The sequence below is a fragment of the Propithecus coquereli genome, unplaced genomic scaffold, assembly GCF_000956105.1.
Source record: "Propithecus coquereli isolate 6110/MARCELLA unplaced genomic scaffold, Pcoq_1.0 Scaffold69, whole genome shotgun sequence".
NCBI lineage: Eukaryota > Metazoa > Chordata > Mammalia > Primates > Indriidae > Propithecus > Propithecus coquereli.
The window spans coordinates 3,694,978-3,715,786 of NW_012152951.1; the positions used below are offsets into that span (position 1 = coordinate 3,694,978).

Genomic DNA, 20,809 nt, shown 5'->3' on the forward strand with positions numbered 1-20,809 from the left:
TCATCAGGTGTGAAAATTCTCAAGTTCTGCAAACATTAGGAGTGGGCCTGTCCTTGGGCAAATTACTCACTTCTCTGCATCTAATGTTTCTAGCCTCAAAAATGAGATCTGCAAAACCTGCCTTGCAAGGTTGTATGAGACTTAAATGTGATAATATACACACACAAAGCACCTAGCACAGCGCCAGCCACATGCTACGTTCTTAATATGGTGGTTCTCTCCACCCCTTCCCTTGAATCACCCCTTTAAAATGCTGCGTATGCACACGCTTGCACACGCACAGCCCCCCGAACAAACTCGGCAGGTACAGAATGTGTTTCGTTAGCGTTTTCTGCAGAAGCATCCAGGCTTGCTCTGCAGTGTGAGACATAGGTGCAGCTGTGCGTGGCGGCAGCCTCACCGTATCCAATGTGCAGTTTGAAGTTTGCCTGAATGGAACAGAAAGGAAAATAGGATCACAACTCAGATCATTTGGGAAAAAAAAAAAAAAATTTTTTTTGATCAACTCATTCTTAGCTGAGCTTATCCATCAGAAAAACAGGTATTACTACAAAGCAACACTTTCCATCATCATACTCAAAACAGCCCTGCAGGTGTAAGGGGCTGCCATCTTTCTATGTCAGAAAGAAGCCGAAGCCCAGCCCAGGTGAGTGTTCCACGCACTTGTGGGACATCTTGGGAACAGAGAAGGGGAGACATGAAACGTGATCATTCAGACTCCAAATCCCCTTCCTTTTCCAGCATATCAGATTGTCGTGGATTCCTGCTTCAATGCCGAGACTTGCTGTGGCTTAATAGAATAATGCACTGATCTGGGAATGCAAAACAAAACAGCAACTCATTCCCAGATATATTTTGTTTGGCCCATACAGTTGGTTTGGGGATGTTTGTTTGTTTGTTGTGTTTGTATTTTCTGCCAACATTTGCAAATGGAAAGATTTCCCATGGAATTCTATTCCTGGCTTCTTTTGGGGGAAAAAAATAAATCGAACGATTCACTCGATCAGCAGGTATTTATTGAACATCTTCGTACCAGACATTACTCTATTGTAGGCTCCTAGGATAAAGCAGTGGCAACACAAGTCAGGGAAGAACACTATAATTATGAAGCCATTGTTCTAGAAGGAGGAGATAGTGAACTAGTTGACTTAGGAACCGAAAGACAATGAAGCAGAGGGATATCAGAGAGAGTGATCAGCTGGTCACAGCCTTTGGAGAGGTGACATTTGAGCTGAGATCCTAAAGACACTCAGAAGCCTAACATGGGAATATCTTGGGGGCAGAGAGAGATCTTAAGCTTGGAACCATTTGGCCAGAGTTGCAGCGGCAGGTCACTAAGCAGCACTTCCCCTCTAAGAAGGGACACAGTGGCGCCTGTAGGCATTTGAGTTTGCCGACCCCTGGCCTGTAGTCTGACAAGTGACTAGATTTCTTCTTGAATATATCAGAGATATATCTGAAGTTGCTTCAAGCCCTGGCCACCCCGTCGATGTGCTGTAGCCACATTGCGGGAAATGGCATCAGGGATTCCTGAAAGAGCAAATAACTAGAGCATTGCTACTCAGAGTGAGGTCCTCCTGGTGACAGCAACAGTGTCACCTGGGAGCTCACTAGAACTGCCCTCTTGGGCTTTTCCTCTGGACTCACCGTATCAGAATCTGCATTTAACAAGATCCCCAAGCTCTTTAGCAAGCACTGCTTGAGTGCACCCTACCGCATCTCTCCAGATGTTCGCAAATTTTTGGTCATGCGATCCTTCGTTTTGAGGATTTTTCTAATGCTAAGGATTAATAGCTGTGCCACCCACAATCCACTTCCCCCTTCCAGTCCCTTCTGACATGTAATTGCAAGATGGGTATTGGATGTTAGTGGTGAATGAACAAAATTTCTCTACAGATGGGGCTAATTAGGTCATAAGCTCACACTCCTTTCTGGAAATTTATGTGTTACCTTTTTGTAAATTCAAAATTCTCTCATTAAATTTTATTAACGCTATTATGCATCCTAATACTTCTGGCTGTCTATTTAAGGCATAGGCTGTCTCTGAGTCTGCCAGAATCTTTATGGTTTCCCATAACTGCTTCTTTCCTGAAACTTATTTCCGTAAGTCTCGTGATAGCTCAGCTAAAGCTTAAAGAAAAAAAAATTGGTTGCTTAGATTAAATTTATTTTTAAGAATCTCTTTCTCAAAAACTACCCTAAAAATACCCAGGGAACATATTGCAGCTGAATTCAGTGTCGTTGTTTTTAATTTCTAATATTCGACATACCTGTGATTTTATGCTGAGTACAGAAGGTCGTTGGTTAGAGTGAGTTGCCCTTAATTTTATTCTTGTTTAAACCAGTCCTGAAATGTACTTGCCCAGAGCTATAAGAATCCAACCATCTGCACATAACTCTTGCTCTCCAGTTTGATTGCTTTCAGCAAGAATGATTAGATAATTGACCACCAGGCAAATACTTTGCTATATAATTAACAAGGAATGTTTACTCCTCACCGATTTCATGGAAAAATAATTCCAGAGAAGGAAACCTAGCTATTCAAAACCACAGACTTTAATTTGAAAAAAAAAAAGGCTACTGTATACAATATCATAAATGTAGAAATTGCTGCTGTTTCTGCCATACTGATGAATGGTGGTTTAAGGGCTGACGGATTTTTATATTTTGATTTTAGTGGGATCTTGTGCCAGTTTTGTTACAGCATACAATAAAGTAGACTTAGACCTTGATAATTCTATATATATAGATAGATAGTAGAAAATTATAGTAGATGTTATAGCTTAAGAGAATGCAGATGAAAGCCCTGAAAAGTAAGTCATCTGGTTTTTAGAGAAATCCAACATATTCAATGATCTGGAAAGGCCTGATGATTATGATGATGATGATGATGGGTGTTTGCGTGGATCTGACAGATGCATACCTTTGAAGATGTTTGTTCCTCAGGTGAGCTGATGCTCACTGCATGCAAGTCACTCATCCAGAGCTGTCACAGCCCGGGGAGGAGAAGCAGGTTCCTCTCTCTAAATTCATACCTGCACTAGTACAGATGACCTCACCTCTCATCCTAAATGTTCCCAGATACTTTACAGTGAAAATTTAGGTGTAGGAATAGAAATGGCTATATTTCACAGCGTGTAGTGTGAATAATCACCTTTTAATTGATAGAACTTTTTGCAAGGGGATTTTTGAGTGGCTGTGAAATTCCTTCCTGAGTCCCAGGTCATAGACCTAGTAGAACTCACTCCAGCCTCTTGTAGGAAAAAAATGCATCCGTTAAAATACATCAGCTGTGAGAGGTAGAACACCCACCCACAAGTGTTGCAATGACAAGGCCTTTTATTGTTCACGTGACAAAAGAAATGTGGAGCGAGTAGCTCCAGGATCCCTGCAGTGGCTCATCGACATCACAGACGACGCCCAGTTCCTCTACTGTGTCATCTTCAGCTCGCACAGCTAGGAAGTGGCAAAGCTGGAATTCGTGCCCGGGAAGTCATCCGTGCGGTCTGTTGACTCTTTATAGTGCTGGGTGTTTATCTGCCCAGTGTTCCGAGGTCTGACATGGTGACATGTCTCAGTGTAAAGCAGCGACTTGTGTTCCTGTTCATTGGCGAAAGTGCAAGATGTCCACATCACTATATATTCTGTTAAAATGTAGGTTCCACTTTATCAGTTTTCTTTTCAAAATCAATAGTGCTCATAATACCAGGTCTTTCCGTTTGTTACCAAATGTTGAGAAAGGTAATGTGGCTTCCACAGAGGGGTCTCTGGACAGCGTAAACGTTCCTGGCAGGGAAAGCAGGGTAAATCTGATCTCCTTAGTTTGTATTCAAACTAGACATTGTGTTTTGGGCCCTTTTTCGTAAATTTTTGAGCTCACTTTTCTTGACATTTTGCAAATAAAAGCTAATTCCATCATCACTTGGTAAGCCAGCATGAAAGTGGCACCGTTGGTGATTGCTGGAAGACCCCGTCGGATCTCACAGGCAAGCATAAGGTGTATCTTTTCCTGCCTGTCAATTAATATGTGTAATAATCATTGTCGTTAAACGTAGCTTCCAAATTAAGAACTCATGGCACTTTACGCAGTGAGCTTTGCCAGCCGAATACATAACTAACTCATTTCCAAAAAATTAGGATGCTATTTCAACAAACTGTTTATTCTTGAAAAGATCTCTGACTCTTTCCATTGCGTAAGGTTTAATTCTAAAGAATGACAATTCAGACGAAAACTGATCACAGGGTGTGGTGTTGAAGAAAAACAATGCTGAACTTGGATTCAGAATGTTAGTGTTCCAGATCTGGTTTTGTTCTCCCATCTGTCACACTGCCCACGTATGTTATTGCAGACAATTGGAATGAGGAAAGTTGTCTGTCTTCCTGTAGTACCCTGCCCTGGGTGGGAAGTTGGGGGGTTGTTGCTGGTGGGGAGACAGAGCTGAGGGCAGGGAAATAATCATGAGGGTAGGTAGAGATATTTAGGAGAACAACTCTGTAATTCCCAGCTCTTTATTCCTAAGGGCATCAATGTGTTAGAACCCTATGTATTATTTCCTTGGCTGTACAATGCATGCTATCTTGGTGATGGGCACACATATAACTTTGACTCAAACTGCACAAAAGCAAATCATGTAACCAAAAACGTTTGTACCCACGTAATATTCTGAAATTTAAAAAAAAAAAAAGAAAGAAAGCGAAAGTATGTTAGAACCTAGCATTCTAGTTGATTATAATCATGGCCCTGGATTATCAAGAAAAATCAAAATTGAATACACTTTTGTAAGGCAGGTGTCAATGATACTTTTTAGAATTTTTATAAATTGCCTTTTCACATGTTGGCAAGTAAGACTCAAGTTATATAGAAGAGTAACTTCCAGACTGTGCTCAGTGGGTGTCCTGGGGGTTGCTGCTGGGGGCTGGGGAGACTTGACCCTCATTCAGAGAGGCTTACCTTTTATCTGTTTCGTATATTAGTTTCTGCTTAAGATTCCACTAAAGAGAAAAATTCCAAATGCGTTAAAAGCTGTTTGAAAACCAATGATCTAGAAACGTCCGTAATGCAGAATTTCATTCCTTGGCGCTGCCTGACGTGGGGAAGACTGCAAACCCGAGCGTGCACAGCCCCTTCCCGGCTGGTGCAGAGATGCCGACGGCGGGGCTGTCATGGGCCAGCGTGGGGGTGTGGGAAAGGCACGTAAGCCACGAGCTGGGTAGGGGGGGTTGGGGGGTATGGAAGCCCCAGCACAAACTACCCGTTTTCTGCCTTCAGGGAAACTTTCTTACCCAGCAGAGAAACCCCTTTTCTTAATGCGTCAAAGGTCTTCTCTTTCTGTTTCCTTAGTACAGTACGGCACCGAGCGATCCTCCGAGCAGCTGAACAGTTTCTGGGTGGGTGCGTTCGCTTCAGGACGTGGATCTGGATTGAGCATCCTGGTTCTCGTGCTCATGTTAGAAACCTCCTTGTTTATGTTCTGCTCTAACTTGAACCCCAGGCCTGTGGAGGGGCGACCTGGCCCGGGGCCCGGGAAGGTCAGGATGCAGAGTCTGCTGATGCCGGCTCTCCCGCCCTCCCCTTGTGTGGGCGGTGGTGGGAGCAGAGGAGGGGCTGCCGGGGAGGCATCACCACAGGCACCTTTCCACCCACTGCCTCTGACTGTTGCCATGGCAACCAGTCAGGCCTCTAAGCAGCCGGAGTGGTGTTTCTTTCCTTTGGGGGGTGGGGCTGGGGAGCCACCCTTGCCACCTCCGTGATGTGCGTAGCTAGGAAAGGCAAGCATTTGCAGACCTGGGGGTGAAAGACAGTCGTGCATCCCATGATGACGTTTGAGTCAACGACAGGCTGCATGTCAGGCTGCATGTACAACATTGGTACCATAAGATTATATTTTTATTATGCCTTTTCTATGTTTAGATTTGTTTCGCTACACAAATATTTATTATACCATGGTGTTATAATTGCCTGCAGTTTTCAGCACAGCAACCTGCTGTCCATGTTCGTAACCTGGGAGCAATAGGCCATACCATGCGGCCTAGGTGTGTAGTAGGTGAACCATCTAGATTCCTGTAAGGACACTCTGTGATGTTCACACAGCGACAATGCTTTTCTCGCAATGTATTCCCATCATTAAATGACCCGTGAATGGATTTGGCGCACGGTTGGTCAGTTTAGGCCTTGAGTGCCGCAGGGTCACCCACAAGTCCATTTCAGGTGGGGATGACCTTAGGAGCCCGGTGAGCTGTGCAGAGCCCTGTGTAGGCAGCGACGTCTCCGTGCGGGCGGGTCAGGGCGGGTGCTCGTGCCCTTGGACTGGCCCTTGCCTTCTGCCCACAGCTTCCGTCACAGGCCTCGGCGCAGGGTTCTCTGTAGGGGAGCAGGTCGGCCCAGCAAAAGGCATTCGTTCTTGGCTGGGAAACTGTCCAACAACCTTGGGCAAGTTAATCTTCTTCAACGGGTCTGCTCCTAGAAACTTCACAGAGTAAAAATACAATGAGACGCTGAGAAGGTTTGTAGGAAACGCAGCGTGGTCAAGCAGAGGCCAGACAGCCCTAAGGTCTGTTCCTGCTCTGCTCTGTGCAACCCGGAGGCCTCGGAAAAGTTTTACAACTCACCGGTCTTCAGTGTCTTCATCCAAAAAGGGAAAATAAGTCCTGCTCTGTAGGGTTGTTGTGAGAATTCTAGATAATGAGTCTAAAACGTACTGTGACCAGCCAGTGCGCAGCAGGTGTTCATGTATGTTAAACACTCAAGTGGTAATTGGAAGATGGAGCACAGGCTTTGACCTATTCGATATTTCCCTGCATCAAGACCAACTGGGAGCTTTTTAAAATACTCACTTAAGCCAGGGTTACCGGGTCAGAATTTGCCAAGATAGGATCAAGAAATCTATATATATATTTCTAAACTTCCCTAAGTAATTTTGATACAGGCAGTCTGCAGTTTGGGATGAGAAGTTTGCTTATTTGCTCGAGGATGAAGAACATAAACAGCTGGATTTCCCTGGTCCTTCCTCCCCACTCCACCAACCCCATCATGCTGCCTTTATTCTACTTCTGAACTCCAAAGGCTTCTTGCTAAAATTATCTGTGTTTGGGAGGAGAGATGTTTGATAAAGTGGTTTAAAAGGACTTCAACTGGGAATGCAAAGTAAAACTAAAATTGCCCACCTTGTTCCTGGAGCGAAGTTGAAAAGAATTTCTGCTGGAAGCCGTGTGTGGTCCCTAGGTGAGAGTTTGGCCACTTGGGTCACCTTCCGGGTTATAAACATGAGATTGAAGGTGCCTTTTACAATGGGCTTAAGGCTTCAGTAAGAGTTTAACGTGCATGTCACTAAAGCTCCTTTCTCAATCCCACAGGAACGTGGCTGAAGAGCGGTCTGGGCCTCGTGCACCAGGAAGGCAGCCAGCCGACGTGGACGTACATTGCCCCCCAGTTGGGGTACTGGGTGGCAGCTATGTCCCCTCCCGTGCCAGGTAACATGAGGCCAACACTTGCCATGATGTGGATTGATTTGTCTGGTCTTTGAGGGTTCAGACTAAGTGTGCTCTTGAAAAATAACTTCAGGAGGGAGATCACATCTTGTTCAAAAATGGTCGGAAGTCTGAAAGTGAAGTGATGACGATAAGGTATTTCGTGGGGGTGGGGGAGTTCTGGCTGGAACTCTCCCATCCAGGATAAGAATAATGCATGGAAAATAGTCTTGTCTCGTGTCCCTGTTTTGCTCAGACAGCTGCCTTAGGGAATTCTTAATCAAAAGCCCACGGAGGCGGGTAGGACCTCCTCCCTAATTCCTGAAACAGCTGTGGTCTGGTTTGAGTGAACAAGTAGGGAAAAGCAGAGGCTCCAGAAGAAAGTCACCACTGGGGCAAAAAACGTTGGTTGGGCATTTCCAAAAGGTCTAAAGGCAAACCAATTACTTCGTGTCTGAAAGAATATTCACCTCTGTTTAGGATATTTGTATTAACTCATATCTCAGATGTCACTCAGAATGTGACAAACAGTTTATTTTTTAACCTATCTTACCCACAGTGAATATTCCAGAATTGTTCTTTTTTAAAATAGTCATCTCGGGGGAATTATTTCCAGCGATGGCTTTCTTCTTTGCTGAAGGTGCCTTTAGAATCCGTGTTACTTGGGCTGTTTTCATTAGCAAATCTCTTCATTGGTGGCAAATCTTTAGGCCGAGAGGGGGCCTTTGATATTTTCTCCTACACATCTAAAAATCATGCATGTCCAAAACTGGTGAATAGATAGGTGATTGAGCTGGGTCAAAATGTGCTGTGAATTAGAAAGTTATCTCTTGTAAATTAACTATGAAGGCAGTTCCGCAATGAAAGTTCCAAATATTTTAGCAATGGAATTATCACTGGAATTAGCACTTAGACTCCCAAAGTAACTGATTTGATGGAGGCTGTTCCTAGACAGGTGTTGAAAGATAGGTCACATGGATGTTATATTCCCACACTAAGAGAATTTAAACTTCACATCTGTGTTTTAAGAGTAATGTGTTTCCCTTGATGATATTGTTTCTGTAGCAATACAAGCATGAACCAGGTATAGAAATGCCCCATTCTCCAAATTTAAAATATCTAAAATATGATTGAAGGAGGGAGGAAGGAAAAGAAACTCCTTTCTTCCAAAGTAGAGGCTACAAAGTCCATGCATTAAAGTGAACTATGATTTTAGATATATTTCAAATAAACTTGGCTATCAGTTTTCCCAGCACGCAGCAGATTTTTACGTGCTTTTGTAAGGAGGGAAGCAGGAACTGCCACACGCAGGTCCCCTGGAAGCTTCCTAGCAGGGAAGGAGGAGACGCAAAGCTATAAAAAGCACGCACAGCACAGCCCCTGATGGTGTTTAACACGGGGATGTGTATGTTGTCAATCTCACAGCCATCACTTCCAATAAAACAAATTACAGTGATGCTGTGCTTTCGTGAGCCCGAAACCAAAAAGAAAATAGTTAGGGTTTTCTTCCTTAATTCTCTGTTTAAGAAGGAAGTGAAGTATGGCTTTGGGTTTTATAAAGAATTCCACTGGCAGAGCTAGTAACACTTTGAGTACTTAAAGCACCAAGCTGTGGTTACTTGGTAAATGTCTTTAAGCGTGCTCCGGGTTTCTTGGTGACTTCTGACAAGGCTTTGCCCGTGTCCGTGGAGGTCGTCTTTGTATAAAAAGTCCTTTCCCTGAACAAGTCAGGCAGTATAGAGGTGTCAGCTATTTTAACAAATTTTCTTAACTTTAACCTCATCTTCCTACTCCATTGAAGGAAATTGTATTTGAAAGAGAGTGGGTTATCTCTTGAACTTAAGTAATGTCACTATTTTCAAAAACTGGGAAACCTTGAGTTTATCTAGCTTTTAAATGAAGAGATTTGTCTCCTTAAAAAGATTTTTTAAGAAATCTGCTTCTTAGAAGATGAAAAAGCAAAAATAAGTGAATGATTGTGGTGTCTAGTAATTACAACCATGTTACCCTGAAGTCATGTGAAAGGACAATTTGTTCCTTCCCATATATTTGTATATTGTCAGAGTACCTGGACATCGATAAATGCCCAAATATTATCATTTGGGGAGGTTGTTGTCAATCCGTTGTCAGTAACATTAGGATAGATTTGTACTACTATCAAACATAAAGAGTATGAATTGAACTATCTCTTGGTATTCTTTACAATGTGAATTCAAAAGAAAATATTTTTTATCTCTGGTAACCTTATCTGTAGGTTCTAAGGAGGTCTGTAGCCATGTAAGTTTAGCTATTTTGAAAAGGCATCGCAGAGGAAGATTATATTTTTAAAGATGGAAACCACCTGAGTCACCCTTGACACTCTGTACTAAGTTGCTGATGAAGTCATAGAAAATTTATTTCATGCGTTTAAACTGATTCATTTAGGCAAAGATCGCTCTACACAATAATAATTGACTGCTCAGGAAAAGTGAGACCAAAATGGTATGATTTTTTTTTTTTCTTACAATATGAAATCCCAGATACTCAGGCCAGCTTTCTGAATGTGAGAGTCCCACTGGTAACGTTATCCTGCGTTCATTTTCTTCGATTAAAAGAACGTGTATTAGTTGATAAAACAGTGGCAAAAAAAGAAAAAAAAGAGCATGTATTTAGAATGTTGCACATGCTACCAAGAGAGGCTCACTTCTTGGCTAAGGAGGACCCCTTGACACAACGACATTTCATATGTGAGTATTCCAAGTGCCACCGGCCACAGAAGCTCCCATAATAGTCGTGTTCATCGTCGAATGAAGTGATTGACAGTAGAACCGAGAGCACATCATCCCAAGGGTGTTTTCCACTGGCCACTGCTCTGTGCCCCAGCCAGGAAAAGTAAGAAGATGTTACAGTCTCGATGAATTATCCCTCTTTTTATTTTCAAGGTATTCAAAAATCTAAAATGCCATTTTCTGACCTTCTAGGTCCCGTTGTAACACAGGACATTACCACGTATCACACGGTGTTTCTTTTGGCCATTTTAGGAGGAATGGCTTTCATACTTTTGGTTTTGCTGTGTCTGCTTTTGTATTATTGCAGGTAAAGTGTTACCATTTTGGCAATCTCTCTCTTAATCTAGAATTTCTTGTGCAGTTGATATTTGGAAGCCTTGTTATGGAGGGGTGTTTTTTCTTTTGTTTTTCTAAATCGAGGTGCTTTTCCTACCTGTGAAAACGTACCTGAGCACTCAAATGTGTGATCTAATGAACGAATGAACAAACAGGATGTGTAAGGCATGCTGTGGGTAACGTTGCTTAAAAGGGGAGTTATTTTTTAAAAAGTTTGACAACTGACATATGATTTATTCAGAGTGTTTCTAAATGCTGGTTACTAGATGATAGTCTCAAGGGAAAAGGAGAACTATTCTTATTTTGATGCCATATCTGTTTAGTTTGCAAGAATGTTTACCGTCAGCTCTTGGGTAGCCCCTTTCGAATTAATAACTTGGCTTATAAACGCCTGAAGGTGAAATCCCAAGATTCTCCTGCTCTGGGTTAAAATAAGGACAGAGTGTGGGGTGAGAAGGCTTCTGGCTGTCAATTTAGTTATTTTATTCCTGCCCGTGGAAATTGAGAATTAGGATTTGACAGGAAACTTGAAACTTTTCCACCACGAGAATCTCTAATCTTTGGGTTTGACTTGTGTCTCTTGGTCGCAGGAGGAAGTGCTTGAAACCCCGTCAGCACCACAGAAAACTGCAGCTTCCCGCAGCCCTCGAGAGCTCCAAAAGAGATCAATCCACTTCCATGTCACACATCAACTTGCTGTTTTCACGTCGGGCGTCAGAATTCCCTGGGCCACTGTCTGTCACCGGCCACGGCCGCCCTGAGGCCCCGGGCGCAAAGGAGCTGATGAGCGGAGTGCATTTAGAAATGATGTCGCCCAGCGCAGAGGGGGACCTGCACACACCCATGCTGAAGCTCTCCTACAGCACCTCCCAAGAATTCAGCTCTCGGGAGGAGCTCCTCTCTCATAAGGAAGAAGATAAAAGTCAAATCTCCTTTGATAACTTGACGCCGAGTGGGACGCTGGGGAAAGATTACCATAAGTCCGTGGAGATTTTTCCCTTAAAGGCAAGAAAGTCTGTAGACAGGGAAGGGTACGAGTCCCCTGGCAACGAAGACTACAGGGGGAGTTACAACGCTGTGCTCCCGCAGCCTTTGTTTGACAAGCAGGACAGAGAAGATCCGACACCCGCGGGAAGTAAACTCACCATCCAAGAACATCTTTATCCTGCGCCTTCATCTCCTGAGAAGGAACAGCTGCTGGACCGCAGACCGGCTGAATGTATGATGTCGCGGTCGGTAGATCACCTCGAGAGACCCACGTCTTTCCCGAGGCCGGGCCAGCTGATCTGCTGCAGTTCCGTGGACCAGGTCAATGACAGCGTTTACAGGAAGGTGTTACCCGCCTTGGTCATCCCCGCCCATTATATGAAACTCCCAGGGGACCATTCCTACGTCAGCCAGCCTCTCGTGGTCCCCGCCGACCAACAGCTTGACATAGAAAGACTCCAGGCTGAGCTCGCCAACCCCCACGCGGGGATCTTCCCGCACCCGTCCGCGCAGATGCAGCCCCAGCCCCTGTCGTCGCAGGCCATCTCTCAGCAGCACTTGCAGGACGCGGGCACGCGGGAGTGGAGCCCTCAGACCGCGTCCATGTCCGAGTCCCTCTCCATCCCGGCGTCCCTGAATGACGCGGCTTTGGCGCAGATGAACAGCGAGGTGCAGCTCCTGACGGAAAAGGCGCTGATGGAACTTGGGGGAGGGAAGCCACTTCCACACCCCCGGGCGTGGTTCGTGTCCCTGGACGGAAGGTCCAACGCTCACGTTAGACATTCGTACATTGATCTCCAAAGAGCTGGAAGGAATGGAAGTAACGACGCCAGTTTGGACTCTGGTGTGGACATGAATGAACCAAAATCTGCCCGGAAGGGAAGGGGAGACCCCTTGTCTCTGCAGCAGAGCCACCCACCTGTCCAGGAGCACCAGCAGAAAGAGCCCAGAGCCCCGGACAGCACCGCCTACACGCAGCTCGTGTACCTGGACGACATGGACCAGAGCAGCAGCGAGTGCGGGACCACGGTCTGCACCCCCGAGGACAGTGCCCTGCGGTGCTTGCTGGAAGGGGCGGGTCGGAGAAGCGGCGGCCAGCTGCCCAGCCTGCAGGAGGAGACGACCAAACGGACTGCAGACGTCCCCGCGGAGCCACCAGCCAGTCCCCGCCAGAGAAGATCTGCTCACGAGGAAGACGAAGACGAAGATGATGATGACGACCAAGGAGAAGACAAGAAGAGCCCCTGGCAGAAACGGGAGGAGAGACCCCTGATGGCATTTAACATTAAATGACGGAGCCACCCGCCTGCGGAATATACCATTGCCAAATATCCCTTCTTATGGAAGCGCGTACCTGTTTGTGGAGGAAATTGAAGAGCGGCCACCGTGGGAAGTGGACGTTCACTGCATTACCGTTTGCTGTGCACATGTCAGAGCGGAATTACGGTTATTTCTCAGAATAGAGGATGACTCTGGTGGACGCCGCCCCTCCAGGGAGGCGGCCGAGAGCAGTGTCCAGTTAGTCGTCCACGGACTCGACGTGTCCACCTCCGGGGACGCTGAGAAAACCGCGCGTGATGTCGCTACACTCCAACGATCACCTCAGTTCTCCCTCAGATTCTGGAAACAGATGAAACTCTTTTTTGCATTGCTTGAATCAATTTTATCCCAATAATGCTACTGTGAAGCTATTATTGAGAAATTCGGTTGGCACTTAGTGTCTTCAAGGAATGCGTTATCTCAAAGGAAAGCTATGCATTGCTGCTTCGTTGCTTAGATCTTGCTTTGGTTAGGTTTTGTTTTGGGGTTTGCCTTTCCTTTTCCTTTTTTTCTTTTTTTTTTTCTTTTCAAATACAATTTGGTTGTAAAAATTTCATTCCTGTGTTTTAATCTGTTCTCCTTCTCAGTGGTTTATTTCAGTGTCTCCCTTCGGGAACTCCTGAGTGTCATCTCTTAACATCCAAGCCTTTTAAATGAAATCGTACTGAGATTTTTTATCAGCTAAGAGTCCTTCGATTCTGGTCCCATTAACTCCAAGTGCCTTTTTTACAGTGACAACAGACAGTCCCTCGCTTTTGTTGGTTTTCCGAACCCCTTTAACTGAACTGCCTGGATTTTATAAAGTTACTCAATGATAATCCCTTTCTTTAAACTGCATGCGGCCAAGTGCCATGGGGCCCAGCATCCTCCTCTCAACGCAGTGTACTCTCTAGTTATCATGTGTAACGTGGATTCTGTTTAGCTAAGATAGACGAGAGGACACTTTAGAGATGCCCTTCCCCACCCTGTCCCTTTGGCCACTAGCCACCATTATGGTTTTATTGGCTGTTTGTATATATACGGTGACGTATTAACTCTGGAATCCTTTGGGCTGATCTTGTTCACCAAACATGGGAGTATGGACTGAGCAAGTGGGCTGAATGTGACTATTAAAAAAAATCTTATGTGCTATCCAAAAGTGCCAGAATGACCCTTCTGTGCATTCTCCTTAAAGAGCTGCTTGGTTATCCAAAAATGAAAATTCAAAAATAAACTCTGAAGATAAAAAAAAAAAAAAATGACTGTTTTTGTGGTCCTTTGAATTCACTCTGAGCCATTTCCTGTTTCAAAATTGCTAGTAAGACTTTGTCACTCATTCCTTGCAATCTGAAATGCAGCTGTGGGACTCGTATTTCAAGACCACCACATAGACACCTGGGAATTTCCACTGTGGTTAAAATCCTTAAAATCCATCTTTGTCTTTAAGTGTCATTCAAGAACACAAAGTAACCTTTGATTGTGTTTCAGGTGAGGAGAGATGTCTGCACTTTACAAGAAACTGACGTTTTATGTTCAGTATTGATCCATCTTGGAAGAGCTTCAAAGAGATATTCTTAGAATGGCCAGAATCGTCCCAGATTGTAAAACTAATCATCAAAATCATTCATGGGGGCGTCGGAACATAGGACAGAGTGGCGGAAATGAATTAAGCCAGCTACGTTTACGGTCAACGGCTTCCCTACAGAATCTCTATTTGTGAATCTCATGCAGGGAGAAAACTAATCAAGGTGGTGTTTATTATTTTCATTCTCAAATGGTGATGTTTAGTATTTGGCTTTTTAAGGAGGAAAATGGTTGAGAGAGAGTCCCCACCAGTGGGACAGCTGAACAGATAGGAGCCTGGGAGTTTAACAAGTGAGGTCCCATTTGCTCAGGAGTGAGCATTTGCACCAACAGGTGGCAGGTGCGCCCTTGCAGACTTCGCTGAGACACTAGGGAGGAGTCACTGGTCAACTCCCCTCAAAAGAAAAAGTAAATTGCCCCTCCAGGAATACCCAGGGCCAGTCCTAGGTGACAGGGTGGGGGTTGGGGGGAGATGCTGGAAGACCTCTCCGCTGTCATTGATCTAGCTCTTTGCAGCCCTGCCCAAGGTTGCCACCAATGGAATCACCTCCTTCAAGCATCGGTTTCCAGAAGAGCCTGGTTTAATGCACATTCCCTGTGAAAAGCAGGTAACGCACAAACTGTGAATGCTGGTCTTGAGAGATCTGGCTGGAAGACGGGGTGCCGGAGGAGGGCTGCTTTCCTGGCTGCTCCTCATTAGTTGAGACCTACCTTTGCAGATCACGATGATGGGCAGTATTGAGCAGCCAGCAGCGGTCACAGCACACTGTGCCTAGGAAGACAAGGCTGGTGGAAGATGAAATTTAACTCGTTTTATAGTTATTCAAAGTGGGGCTCAGAGGTTAACATTTTTTTCTTCAGGGTGCCAACACTGATCGCCAGGCTAGAATTCTCTGGACACAGCACCGTGACTGCAGACTTCAAACATTTATCTTCTGTCTAGCCTGGTAATAGCTGGGAGGGTAATACGTCACTGTATTCCAAATCAGGGATCCTGTCGGAAGGACCGAAGCCATCAAAGGCATCTTGCTCACGCCCCCTAGTGGTGAGTTTTCACCTGCCTGTAAAGGAGTCTATTTGGTCCAAACATGCAGCTCCCCGGGGCTACACTGGGAAGGTGGGGTGAGTGTGCGCTGGGATGAGTCAGCCACTGGTTCTGTCCTCCAGGTGAGGTGGGCAAGGAGAAGGGGACTGAGGTTCATGGAGTCCCTACCTGGAAACAATGCATTGGGAAAATAATGCATTCAATTCTCAAAATCATGCAAGGAAGGAATGTTTATTCTTCTTTGTTTTACATCTAGCTAAAATTGAAGTTTGGCGGTTAAGTAATTTGGATCACTTAGCTAGAAGCAGTGGTGCGCTGCTTAGGCAACCAGCTACCTGGAAATGAATGCGTTGAAATTATAAATGTCCCTGATAAAGGATGTGTAGGACACAACTTAACAATAATAATACCTAATACTGTGTTGTAAATTCCTTTTGGCAATTGATTCTCAAAAAACACTTTCTTTGATTTTCTTAGCTAACCTGTTGTTGCAATTGACAAGAGTGTAGTTCTCAGGTCTGATGCAGTGGCTCATGCCTGTAATCCCAGAACTTTGGGAAGCCAAGGTGGGAGGATCACTTGAAGCCAAGAGTTCAAGACCAGCCTGGGCAATAGCAAGACCCCGTCTCTACAAAAAATACAAAAATTAGCCAGCCGCGGTGGTGTGCATCTGTAGCCCCAGCTGCTTGAGAGGCTGAGGCAGGCTTGAGCCCAGGAGTTCGAAGTTGCGATCCGCTATGATCATGCCACTGCACTCTAGCCAAGGTGACAGAGCAAGACCCTGTCTCAAAAAAAATTTTTTTTTAAAAAGTTCTGGCATGATTGTTGTAGTTTTATTGCAGTATTAATTAAGATGAATTTAAAACGATGATAAATGTCAGAATGTCACTTATTCATCAATCGTTAAGTGACTACTTTGCTGAATCAGATAGTGTTAGGCAGTGTATAGGCAGTCTGCGATTCAGGACTGTAGTTTTTGAATACTGAAAGAATATTTCCTCAATTTTTTGCACTATTCGCAATATAATGGCTCCAGATACTAGAGTTTTAAATTTAATCTACATTTTCTCCATCACTTTCTTAAATCCAGACAATCAACAAATCAAGGCCAGATTTATAGCATTTGCCAATTGCTGTGGTGTAAATGCTCCCACTGTGACCAGTTTCAAGCAACTAGGGTGACGTCACTGCACACAACAGTTGGGAAGAGATCCACGGTGACACAGTGGCATCATATTTCCGCTAAACAGATACAATGGAGGTGAACGACCTCACGCGCATGGATAATAGTAAACTATGCAGTCGATCCCCATTTCTTCACAGGGGCCGTATTTGCAAAGTCCCCTCCTTGCTAAAATTGATTTGCAACCCCCAAATCAATGCTCACTGTGTTTTCATGGTCATTCATGGAGATTGTCATACCAGTGAAAAAGTTAATTTGCCCAATGTGCGTGTTTTCAGCTGAGGTCAAACAAGGCAACCCCTCCTTCTTTCAGCTCATATTGTAAACAAGTATCCCTTTCACAGTTTTATTTATTGCCACATTTTCTACATTTCTGTGCTTTTTGTTGGCAATCTTGATGTTAACAATGACCCCCAAGCATAGTGCTAAAGTGCTGTCTAGTGTTCCTAAGTCCGAGAAGGCTGCCATGTGCCTTATGGAGAAAATAGGTGTCAATAAGCTTCCTCCAGGCACAGGTTATAGTGCTGTGGAACTGAGTTCAGTGTTAATGAACCAGCAGTATATCTATTAAAGGAGGCGTCTGTAAACAGAACATATAAAACAAGGTTATGTATTGATAGTTGATTGAAATCTTGTGACTGGAGGCTTGCAGGAATCTATGTCCCCTAGGAGCAAGGGTCCTATTACTGTCCCACTAATTCAGTGTGTGCAAAGACTTTATAGAACGTAACTACCTTAGGTAACAAGAATTGACTCTACTAAATCATTAGGAAATGAGGAGTTTTAAGTAATTACTACCTTTTAAAAAAATTATTTGTAAACTTATAAAATTTCATTTTTAATAATGTCTACGTCTAACAGCTGACCTGCAAAATCCCTGAAGTTGGAAGTCATCTCTCCTAAATCCACTCCAGCACGCCTCTGGCTAGAAGGTCTGAACGGTGTATGAACAAAGGTCTACCTGACTCCAAAACCTAGTCACTTTTTATTTTTTTATTTTTATGCTTAAGCCTTTTTATTCTGAGATAATCTTAGATTTACAGAGAAGTCACAAAAGTATTACAGAGCGTTCCTGTACCCTTCGTCCAGCTTCCCTGATGTCAACATCTTACGGAAACCACAGGACATTTGTCAAAACTAAGAAATCAACGTTGGTACAAGACCATGAACTGAACTGCAAACTTTATTCTATTTCCCCAGTTTTTCCACTAATGGCCAAAAAAGTGGATCTTTTAGTTCCACATGCCTACGCCCATCATTCTTTTAAAAGCTAGAAAGAACAAACATAAAAAGAGAAAAAAATCTCAGTCCCCAAAACTGCCATCCAGACACAACTAGAGCTACCATTTAGCTGTTTTTCTCCTGCAGTGCTTTAGTCATATAAAGATAAATTTCTATGAAAAGTACTCACCTTGCCCTGCCATTTGCTTCTCCTACTAAATACTCTATGGTAAATGGCCTCCCATGTTAGCAATCGCTCTAGCTCATTTTATTTCCCTAGGATTCATTTACATTTGCTGTAACACATAGGACTTCTCCATTTTCTTCCCAAAGATGATTTGTTTCCATTAGAAAGTTCAAGTTTCTCTCCCTCTGTCTGTGCAGTAGTTCCTACACAAGATAAGAAATTCATACTTTGGAGGCTTCTGTAAATCTAATCCATTGAGGATCTGAATAGGACAAAAGACAGGGGAAGGAGGAATTTGCACTGACTCTTCTTATTTCCTGCCTCAGTGCTTGAGCGGGGTGATCTCTCATCTTCTCCTGCCCTTGGACTGGGACTGGGACAACATTGGCCCCCCGGGGTTCTCGGACCTCCTGACTCAGCCTGAGTTACACCACCAGGTTCCTGGGGCTCAGCTTGCAGATGCCAGATCATGGGATTCTGAAACTCCATAATCTTTTGTAAGCCAATTTCTCATAATCTTCTTTTACATAATATATACACCTATTGGTTCTGTTTCTCTGGAGAGCTCTAATAGATATGAAGAATGAAACTAGGGGACCAACCATAGGAGACAAAATGCAGAAATAACTCCATGAATGGTTTCATATTTACAAGCTACTTTCATAACACATCCTCTTGTTATGATTCTTACCGTTGCCCTGTTGCATAGCAAAGGCAGGTGATGTTAATCCACTTTGGCATCCAAAGACATCGAAATGAAGTCTGTTGCCAAAACAGTGGCAAAGACCCAGGTTTTTGAACTGAAACCAGATGCTTTGCCCAAAAGTGTGGTATTTCTGTCTACTCCACCCCCTGCCACGCGGAGATTAATTCTGGGTACGGTAACAGCAGCTACACCTTAGCACTTACTGTGTTTCCAGCAGGGTTCCAAGCACGCCCTGTGGATCGGCTCATTTAACCCTCACTATAACCTGGTAAGGTTAATACTTTGGTCATTTCATAGACTGATAAACTAAAGAAGCAGAGTATCTTAATCCGTGAACCTATTCTCTTGGCCACTCTGCAACATTTATTAAATAGCGTTATTTCCTTCTGGAAAGCTAAAAGTTTTCTTTCTCAGAATGCTAACCATTTGATAACTAGTATAACATAATTATACATTCCTTCCAGAAACACAGTAACAGTTACTGATGTCCTAATTGACCCTGTGAGCCTCAGGAAAGTAACTGGAGACTGATTCTCCAAGGTGGGACATTTTGGAGTCCTACAGTGTTAATCGCTCTTCATAGTCCAGAGAAGGTAGGAGAGGAGGTTACAGTGGGATCAAATGCCCAGGAGTGGGAAATTGCATGTTTGCATTAGAAACAATTACATTTTTCCTCCAAAGAGGCCAGAAACTTTCTCAGGGAGCGGGTTTGCCTTTTTCTGGACTGGATGGTAAAAGAAAGCTGGAAAGAGGCATCTTCAGAGAAGGAAAAACGCAGAACAGAGATGATTCTTGGCCGTAGAGCACTTCAAGAGTCTCATTTGAAAGATAGTCATTTTTTAAGAGGTCATCATTCTCTAATACTGCAGCGAGCTCCCCTCAAAGCATCATTAGAATGAGACAGAGCATCAATAAATAAGTCGCCAAGGATGTCATTGGGAACTGCAATGAAATTTCAAGTTGTGCGGGCTTCGGTTTTTCTTAAATATGAACCAGGACTATAGTCATCCCTTCCGGTCTATTAAGACTATGACACTGTTTTAAGCTTAACTTTTTTATTAGGCTAGTAGAATAAAATTTGGACCTTCAGGGAAATCTTATGGTTGGAAAAGTAAACAGACAGGGATCCTTCCAGAGATACATTTATTGAAGAAGTATTATGGGCTATTCAAGTAAAATTTTAGCACACTGAAGGTGAAAACCAAGAGGGAAAGAGGAAATGCAATTGCTTCTAGAGAACAGAAACCCCATCTTTCGTTCATTTTGTATTCTGGGACTTGCACAGTGTGTGTGTGTGTGTGTGCACACACGTGTGTGCAAAGGGAGGAAGAAGGGCACATAAAGCATGCACGTGAGAGTGCCATAGAAATACCAGCTGATGAATGAGATTACAATAAGTTATAATAATAAAAACAAGGTTACTGAACCGTGGAGTGACTTTTGATCTTTGCCTTGTTTATAAAACAAGTTACTAGTATTTGGCAGATGAATAGCTGTTTGCTAAGTTTTCTCAATAATCCTTTTTCTTTTGTGTTCTTAAACATACTACCAAAATGACACTGATGTGTTTAAAGAGAAGATTGCTATGCCTCTTTCTGGCTAATAATTCTAATAAGTGATGCCCAGTAAACAGGGGGGACTCCAAGGGCCATGTCGTTACTATGTCCCCCTGGGCACAGGGCCCATTCAGAGTTCTCTGCCATTTTTTTAAAACTAGAACTGAGAAAGGTAGGGCTAGTGGTAGAACCACAATATAGGAAACTCTAATGTTGTTAGAATTTAGTTATATGAGCTACCCCAGTCACTTTCCAACAAAATCCCCATTTTTCCTAAGAGCACATGTCTGACACGCTTTGAGAGGGGAGTCCTGGCTAATGTTCAGGACCCAGGTTCTAGTTGCTTCTAAAGTCACCTCTATCACTGCCAATCCCATAATTTGATTATCCATCCCCTTCTTCCCATGATCTAAAATGCCCCAGTAGCCTGCCAACAAACTCCCTTTTGTTTTTAGCTAGTTCAAATTTGT

General features: G+C 43.9%; 1 protein-coding gene across 1 annotated transcript in view; it reads left to right on the plus strand.

Moving 5' to 3' along the window:
- FAM171A1 (family with sequence similarity 171, member A1) overlaps positions 1-13,998 on the plus strand; it is a 59,748-nt gene extending 45,750 nt beyond the window's left edge. The window contains exons 4-6 of the mRNA XM_012660949.1: positions 7,354-7,470; positions 10,428-10,542; positions 11,162-13,998. Of these exons, the coding sequence (XP_012516403.1) occupies positions 7,354-7,470; positions 10,428-10,542; positions 11,162-12,851 (1,922 nt within the window). The 3' untranslated portion in view covers positions 12,852-13,998. The remainder of the gene's footprint in view (positions 1-7,353; positions 7,471-10,427; positions 10,543-11,161) is intronic.
- The last annotated feature ends 6,811 nt before the right edge of the window (positions 13,999-20,809 follow it).